Below are 8,853 nucleotides of genomic sequence, written 5' to 3' on the forward strand. Positions count from 1 at the left end.
GGTTTGCACATTCCCAATGCATTTTTACTCCAATCCATAATCTACCCTAAAATTTCTATATGTGCACTTATTCATGGACGGAGGGAGTAGTATCAAAACCGCTTTTATATTATGAAACGGAGAAAGTAATTAACTGGCAGGCATAGCCAAGCCCAAAACTCTAGCACAACAAACCGTCAACGGAAGATGAATTACAAATCAAGTAAATGTTTGAGAATTATAATGTTTTAAATTTCTTTGTTACAGATGATCTTGATGATACATCATTTTTGTCTTGTGTGCATGCAAGTATATTCTTTTTCTTAATCCATGCCTTGTCAATCGTGGTGTAGCGTCCCAAGCCTATGGCGCGGCTTCGCGTATACTATGCCGACTTTCACGTGTTAGGCTTGTTCTATTTTTACCGGTTGTCATATGACAGATTAGATATTATCATTTATCTCTGAGAAATTTTTGCCCCCACTTTATATAAGTAAAGTCAAACGATATAAGGTTTTTTGAGGAAGCCCTCAAAAGCTGATCAAATAAAAGACACGACAAAACAAAGCCAAAAACGCTAGAAACGCACAACCGTGCACTGCTAGACGCTGCCAACAAGCTGCCGAGAACAAACCCATGAGCCTCTCCAGTGTTTTTGACCATTTCCTTGAATGTTCAAAGTCCACGGGGCCAATAATAGGTTTTGGGCCCGAATTTGACCGTCAACTAGCATTGATCGTGCTGCGATGGAAGAAGAAAGAAATGTGCCAACCGATGTATTAGCAAATGGACGAAGACTAATCTTCTATAGATGGCAGAATAGGATTTCAACAAGTGGTTCAAACAGTTCCGTCATTTGATTCACGGTGCGATTGATAACGTGCCAACTGCTAGGATTTAGGGTTTATATAAAATCCCTGCAGCAGCCGGTCCTAGTCCTACGACTTTCAGGGGGATTTAGGGCTGCACGATTGTCCTTGTGGATTAGGTAAACATGCCAGCGAGTTAATTTAATCCCTTCCACTTTTAGGTATAGCAGTTAAACAGTTGGTGTACTTTCTTTCGTGCATAGATCCTGGTAGGCTATTTCAAATGTACTGTCCTGGTAGGCTATTTCAAATGTACTGTTTAGACCGCCTTAAAAGAAATTTACTCATGAACTTGAAGTTCATCTCTTTTTTGCGAGAGAGTGAGAACTTGGTTTGGAATGTCGACACAACTCGAGATAATACAAGTATTTGTGAAAAATCAATGGTGCTCTTGCAGGTCTTTTCAAATAAAATGTCGGTGAGAAGCAAGATATTTGAAGCAAAATGCATCCAATTGAAATAAAAATGTGATATTCTTGCTTCATTATCCTCTCCGTGTCGAGCTCAAAAAATAAAAACAATCAGTGTACGATTTAAGTAGGTCTAACCATGTGATGAAAACCCACGGTTTAAGTACTAGACCTGACACTAATGTTCATATTTTTCATATTTATTTAAGACTTTACAATGATGCATGTTAAGCGGGAGGAGACGTTCCCGATGTAGAGCAGTGCCTGCTATTCCATGTACCCGGAGTACTACTCAAACAAAACATACTACTCCTTTCGTCTAGGTGTGTAAGTCACCTTACGAAAACCAAATAATCACAAAACACTTAGGCACGGTACATTAACTCCCTTCTCGTTTCTTGTTTCGTGACATATCAACCAATAAGAGATGTGGGCCGTGCATTCTCTCAATGAGTACCAAACATGACATGCAGTGGTTAATTTATTGTATGCAATGACATTAACTAGCAAAAAAACATTAAGTTCTCTCGTTTTTCCCTCCGCCTTTGTCGCCATGCATAACCTAAGATGACTTATACACCTAGACGGAGGGAGTACAAATCTTGGTAGTACTTGTTATGTCAATCTTTCTTTTTACATGAAAATAATGGTGAAAATCTGGAAGTAGAGTATCTGCTCCTCCTGAACTCAAATGCTCCTGATAAACAGTAAAATCAAAAATATATTAGAAAACTTCAAAAAGTTTCTGACTTTACTTGATAATTTTGACAAATGCTTCATATGCTTGCAAAATTCAGCACAAAATAACATTCCCACTTTTCCTTTGATGAAATGCGAACACAAACTTCTGAAAGTCGTGAAAAAGAAACAAAATTGACTGTCCAAAAATTCTAGTTTGAAAACATTTTGGAGTGCTGGTTTTGATTTTTTACCGTGACTTCCAGGAATGTCATTTCATGCTGAAATTTTTTGTCAAAGTTCTCCACACAAAAAATTCAGAATTTGTTTTTTTTTTTACTTTTTTTTTAATATTTTGCATTTGAGCTCGGGATCAGAATAAGACTTTCATGAAAAATCTAGGGATGCTTATTATTACTCCTCTCTAACAGCAAGGTAATATCAACTCTACTACACAAGATGTACATGCACGGAGCTACTGGAGAAGACATGCTAGGGGGCGGGAGCGCACCGATGCAAACACGGCACGGCTCTCTGCTGCCAAAAGAATCCACCGCGCCCACAAGGCGAAGAACTCGATCGATCGATCCCCAGAACGAACCACCCAAAGAATTACACTACACCATGAAAGAAGGACAAGGGCCGATCACAGCTTTAAGCTGAACTTGCAGTTGCTGGCCTTGATCTTGATCTGGCTGCTGGCGTTGAGGAGGCTGTCGACGACGAGGTCGCAGCGCACCCTGGACGTGACCGTCCACAGCTTGAGGCTGCCCAGCTCCACCCGCACGGGCACGTCGGCGCGGAACACCAGCGGCACGGCGCCCGTCTGCTGCTCGTCGCGCAGCGCCGCCACCACCGCGCTGCCCAGCTGCGCCTGCCCGGCCATCACCACGCCCAGCACCGTCGTGTTGCGCCGGCCCTGGTAGAAGGCCGGGAGCGCGCCCTGGGCCAGCCGGTGGGTGTGGTACCACACGCTCAGGCTGGACCCGCGCTCGTAGAAGATGCCGATGCGGCCGTTCGGGTTGGCCGCCGTCACCGTGACGTCGAACCGCGCGCTCGCCGTGAGGGTCGGGTCCACCTGGAACTGCGACACCGACAGCCGGTCCACCGAGTACCGCGGCGCCTTGGGCTGGAACACCAGGTAGAGCGCGCCCAGGGCTGCCGCGGCGAGGACGGCGAGCAGGAGGACGGTCACCACGGCGCAGCAGAGGAAGCGGCAGCAGCAGCCCCTGCGTCGCTTCGGCGGCGGCAGTGGCAGAGGTGCGGCTACGCGGCGCGGCGGCGGCGGCAGCGGCTGGCGGTGCGGCGGCCTCCTGTCCGCGGCCGCGGCCGGGTCGCCCTTGTCGGACCGGAACGAGCTCCCCGGCGGCACCAGCGGCGTCGTCGGCCTAGGATGCCCCGCCTCCAGGTCCACCGGGTGGATCCTCTGCCTCTGGTGATCCGCCATGGCCGACCAGCTAGCTAGCCAAGAAGTGCAGTGCACGCAAGAACAGTATATGAACAGAAGTCTGCTACGCTAGCTAACTAAAGAGAAGCCTTGCCGTTGCCGGGATTGCAGTTTCAACCTTGCGAACCTCTGCCTCCTCTTTGTCGTGGCAGCAAAGGAATGCCTGTGCGGCTCTATATACTGGCGTTGCGCCAGGAAGGAGGCGACGGCGAGGGGGCGGAGGAGGTGGAAAGGCGGTTGACTTGCGGTGCAGCGGGGATGGGAGGGAGGCTTGGACGCGAAGGGAGAGCGGAGCAGGAGAGCGACCTATGCGTGGGTGCGCGCGTGTCGATGTGCGGCGTGTCGCGGGGGCGTGAAGTCTCCACCTGCCCCAACGGCACACGGCCATTGCGCGTCGATTGTGTGTGCGCCGCGGCTGCCCGCGGCTTTCCGCACGGGTTCGGTGAGCGGCGCCGCGCGGCAGGATATATTTTTTTGAAACTATGATATTTTTATAGCAAATTCAGAAACTATACGCCCTAATGCATAAAAATCGAAACTATGCCCCCGTCGGCCTTCTGTTGGCCGCAGAGGGACTTTTCGGCCTACCGTTGGCCGAAGTGGGCCCAGCTGGGCCGAAGAGCACTTTTCGGCTTCCCGTTGGCCGAAAAGTGTCAGGGGCACAAAACGTAATTAATATGGACTCAAATGAAAAAGTTATCAACATGAAAAATCTTCGTCTCATCGAAACGGTTGATTTTGATATAAAAATCGTTTTAATCCGACGTCGTATGCAACCTGTAGAGCCAAAACAAGGTAAGGGGCAGACGCTGCAGAGTTACTTCAGACAGACCGAATGGATGTCAGAAAATTTGTCACGGGACACCCGGTGCACTCGGTGAGACCGTGTAAAATACAAAAGAGTACACAAGTTTGGTCATGTTAACTCGGTAAGACCGAACCAAACCACTCGGAGGCTCCCAAAAATTGCCAAAGATTTTTGGATAGAATTTTTAGCCCTTTTATTGTACGGGAAGTCCAGCCGCCTCATAAATCGATGTGGGCATTGTTCGTCTGCACCGGGAAGACACATGCCGGCATTGAAGAAATGTCTCTGTTGCGATGGCAGGAATTGAGTCGAAAACTTTCGGCGGTGGCGTCATCCACCATGCAAAGTAGAGGCAATGGTCACCTCTCAGGCCCGTCACCGTGCACCCTCGACGCCGGGGGTGATGCACACAAAAACGTCACCGTGTACCCTCGACGCTGGGGTGATGCACCGTAGCTCACGTCGAAGGAGACCCGGCCGGAAGCGCAGTACGCAAGTAGTCTTCCCGGTGCAGACGAACAATTTTTCGGATCAAAAATCCTAACTTTAACTCGGACAGGAATCTTTAGTAATTTTTCGGATCCATTCGGAGCCTCCGAGTGGTTTGGTTCGGTCTCACAGAGTGAACGTGACCAAACTTGTGTACTCTTCTATATTTCACACGGTCTCATCGAGTGCACCGGGTGTCCCGTGACAAAATTTCTGACATCCATTCGGTCTGTCCGAAGTAACTCTGCAGCTTCTGCCCCTGACCTTGTTTTGGCTCTATAGGTTGCATACGACCTCGGATTAAGACGATTTTTATATCAAAATCAACCGTTTCGACAAGACGAAGATTTTTCATGCATATAACTTTTTCATTTCATGCCATCTTAATTATGTTTTGTGCCCTTGACACTTTTCGGCCAACGGGAAGCCGGAAAGTGCTCTTCGACCCGGCTGGGCCCACTTCGGCCAACGGTAGGCCGAAGAGTTCCTCTTCGGCCAACGGTAGGCCGAAAAGTCCCTCTTCGGCCAACAGAAGGCCGACGGGGTCATAATTTTGATTTTTATGCATTAGAGCGTATAGTTTTCGAATTTGCTAAAAAAACATCATAGTTTTTCAAAAAAAAAATCGCGCGGCAGAGCGTGGGCGCCTGTGCATGGTTGGTGCGATGGCGCGTGGAAGGGAGTGAGCGAAAGCAAGCGGCTGCCCGCGTTTTCCTTTCTCTTGGAGCGAGGAGTGTCGGGGATGCACATGGGGCGCACGAACAACTCGCGGAAACGGGTCGTCGTCACGAGGGGATTCATGTCGGGAGCGCGTGGCCCTAGTAGATTCGGACGCGCCTACTGCCGCGCTCCGCACACGCGATCTTATCATTGCATCTACAGCGCGGATCCTTGAACCCGGCATGCATTTCACACTGTATGGTTCGGTCCCCGCAAGCGGTCTTGGATTTGTTTGTGGACCAGTCTGGACTTCATATTTTCATTGTATGAGACTATGATTGCATGATGTATTGCTCTTCGTGCATAGACATGTATATATGATGTACAAAGCTAGGCCACGGACCTTAACTATACAAGGAACTAGAAGGCGGGCCCAATACACAATATGCACATAACACATATACTCAACACCCTCGCAGTCGAAGCGGCATCGCGGCTGACGCAAAGACTGGACCGGAACTCCTCAAATGACGCCGTAGGCAAGCCCTTGATCATGATATCGGTAAATTGTTGGGAAGTAGGGACATGTAAAACACGAATATGGCCAAGAGCCACCTGTTCCCGAACAAAATGAATATCCAACTCAATATGCTTGGTCCGTCGATGATGCACCGGGTTAGCGAAGAGGTAGACCGCCGAGACGTTGTCGCAGTAGACCACCGTGGCACGGTCAATAGGGAAAGAGAGCTCCTGAAGCAGCTGGCGAAGCCACGAACACTCGGCGACGGCGTTGGCCACCGCACGATACATAGCCTCAGCACTGGAACGAGAGACCGTAGGCTGCCGCTTGGACGACCATGAGATGAGTGAGGGTCCAGATAGACACAATAGCCCGAAGTGGAGCGACGAGTGTCAGGGCAGCCCGTCCAGTCTGCATCGGAGTAGGCGGTGAGGGCGGTGTCGGCGGAGGCGTGAAGCGTGACGCCAAGATCCATAGTGCCATAGATATAGCGGAGAATCCGCTTGATGGCAGCCCAGTGAACGTCTCGAGGAGCATGCATATGAAGACACACCTGCTGCACGGCATACTGGATCTCCGGCCGAGTTAGAGTGAGGTACTGGAGAGCACCAAAGATAGACCGATAGGAAGCAGCATCCGAAGCAGGAGAACCATCCGTGGCAGAAAGTTTGGCCTTCGTATCAATAGGCGTAGCGGTGGGCTTGATATTAAGCATGCCGGCGCGCTCCAGGAGCTCGTGAGCGTACTTCCGCTGATGAAGAAAAAAGTCATCCGGACGTCGCACCACCTCGACACCAAGGAAGTAGTGCAAAGGACCCAAGTCCTTGATGGTGAACTCAGCGCGAAGACGAGCCGTGAGCTGACTGAGGAGACCAGCCGTACATGCCGTCAGGATGATGTCGTCGACATAGAGCAGCAAGTAGGCCGTGTTAGAGCCCTAATGATAGACGAAGAATGAGGCGTCCGAGCGGGTAGAGCGGAACCCAAGCTGGTGGAGAAACGCCGCGATGCGCTGGTACCAAGCGCGCAGAGCCTGCGTAAAGGACCGCGAAAGCAGGCACACGTGGTCGGGAAGCGCTGGGTCAACAAACCCTGTGGGTTGCTGGCAGAAGGCCTGCTCCTCGAGGTGACCATGGAGGAAGGCGTTGGAGACGTCCATCTGGTGCACCGGCCAAGCACGGGAGACCGCAAGGTGGAGAACCGTGCGTATCGTGCCGGGCTTGATGACCGGAGCGAAGGTGTCGGTGAAGTCGATGCCAGCACGCTGTCGGAAGCCACGAACGACCCAACGCGCTTTGTAGCGATCAAGGGTACCATCAGGATGGAGCTTGTGTTTAAAGACCCACTTCCCGATAATCACGTTGGCGTGTCGGGGACGGGGAACAAGTTGCCACGTCCGGTTGCGCAACAGGGCGTCAAACCCCTCTTGCATCGCAGCCATCCAGAGCGGGTCACGAAGAGCGGCTCAAATGGAGGACGGCAATGACGACGACTCAGAGGTGGACGCCGCATGGACGTAGTCATCCGAGGCGTAGCGCGAGCTCGGGCGAAAAATGCCCGTACGGGCGCGGGTGACCGGACCGGCCACAGGCGCCGGGGGGGGGGGGGGGGGCGCCGAGGGGGCCGCGGGCACCGGGGGTGCTGGGGGGGCCGCGGGCGCCGAGGGGGCCGCGTGCGCCAACGTCGAGGGCGCCGGAGGAGCCGCGGGGGCCGCGGGCGCCAACGTCGGGGGCGCCGAGGGCACCAGCGCCGTGGCTGTAGGAGGCGCCGCATGCGGGGGGCGCGCCTCAAAGCCAGGGGGCGGGACAAGAGAGGCGCGCGAGCGCCCTGTGAGAAGCGTCGAGGAGCCCGCGTCACTAGTGGTGGGAGGAACAGCGGGGGGTACCTGGTGAAACGGAAATACATGCTCATCAAAGTAAACGTGCCGGGAGGTGAACACACGGTGGGAGACGGGATCGTAGCACCGATATCCCTTGGAGTTGGAGGGGTAGCCGATGAAGATGCAAGCGACAGATCGAGGTGCAAACTTGTGAGAAGCAGTGTCGGCAATGCTGGGATAGCAAAGGCACCCAAAAATACGCAAGTCGCCATAAGACGGGGGCGTACCAAAGAGAAGATGGCAAGGTGCGTAGTTCCACCATGGGCGGCAGGGTCTAATGTTAAGAAGTGATGCAGTGGCGAGTGCGTCCGACCAGAAACGAGGCGGCACGTTGGCATGAAACAGGAGCATGCGAACGCAGTCATTCAGAGTGCGAAGGATGCGTTCGGCTTGACCGTTCTGCTGTGAAGTGTACGGGCATGTGAGGCGGAAAACTGTGCCGTGATGCGACAAAAAGGTGCAAAAAGCGAGGTTGTCGAACTCTTTTCCATTGTACGTCTGAAGCGCAAGGATGGGACACCCAAACTGCGTGCGTGTTGGGGAACATAGTAATTTCAAAAATTATCCTACGCACACGCAAGATCATGGTGATGCATAGCAACGAGAGGGGAGAGTGTAGTCCACGTACCCGCGTAGACCATAAGCGGAAGCGTTATGACAACGTGGTTGATGTAGTCGTACGTCTTCACGATCGACCGATCCTAGTACCGAAAGTACGGCACCTCCGCGATCTGCACACGTTCGGCTCGGTGATGTCCCACGAACTCACGATCCAGCACAGTGTCGAGGGAGAGCTTCGTCAGCACGGTGGCGTGATGACGGTGATGATGAAGCTACCGGTGCAGGGCTTCGCCTAAGCGCTACGACGATATGACAGAGGTGGATTATGGTGGAGAGGGGCACTACACACGGCTAAGAGATCAATGATCAACTTGTGTTGTGCCTTTGGGGTGTCCCCTGCCCACGTATATAAAGGAGGGAGGAGGAGGAGGCCGGCCCTCATAGGGCGCGCCCAAAGTGTGGAGTCCTATTAGGACTCCCTAGTCATAGTAGGATTCCACCTCCTACATGGAATAGGAAAAAGGAAAGGGAGAAGGAGAAGGAAGGAAGGGGG

The 8,853-nt window shown here is 52.2% G+C and overlaps 1 protein-coding gene across 1 annotated transcript; it reads right to left on the reverse strand.

Moving 5' to 3' along the window:
* Positions 1–2,321: 2,321 nt before the first annotated feature.
* Positions 2,322–3,719, reverse strand: LOC109768964 (NDR1/HIN1-like protein 6). Its single transcript, XM_020327700.4, has one exon. It carries the CDS (start codon positions 3,381–3,383, stop codon positions 2,583–2,585), a length of 801 nt encoding a protein of 266 aa, XP_020183289.1. The 5' UTR covers positions 3,384–3,719; the 3' UTR covers positions 2,322–2,582.
* Between the last annotated feature and the right edge of the window lie 5,134 nt (positions 3,720–8,853).

Source organism: Aegilops tauschii, chromosome 1, assembly GCF_002575655.3.
Source record: "Aegilops tauschii subsp. strangulata cultivar AL8/78 chromosome 1, Aet v6.0, whole genome shotgun sequence".
NCBI classification, from domain to species: Eukaryota; Viridiplantae; Streptophyta; class Magnoliopsida; order Poales; family Poaceae; genus Aegilops; species Aegilops tauschii.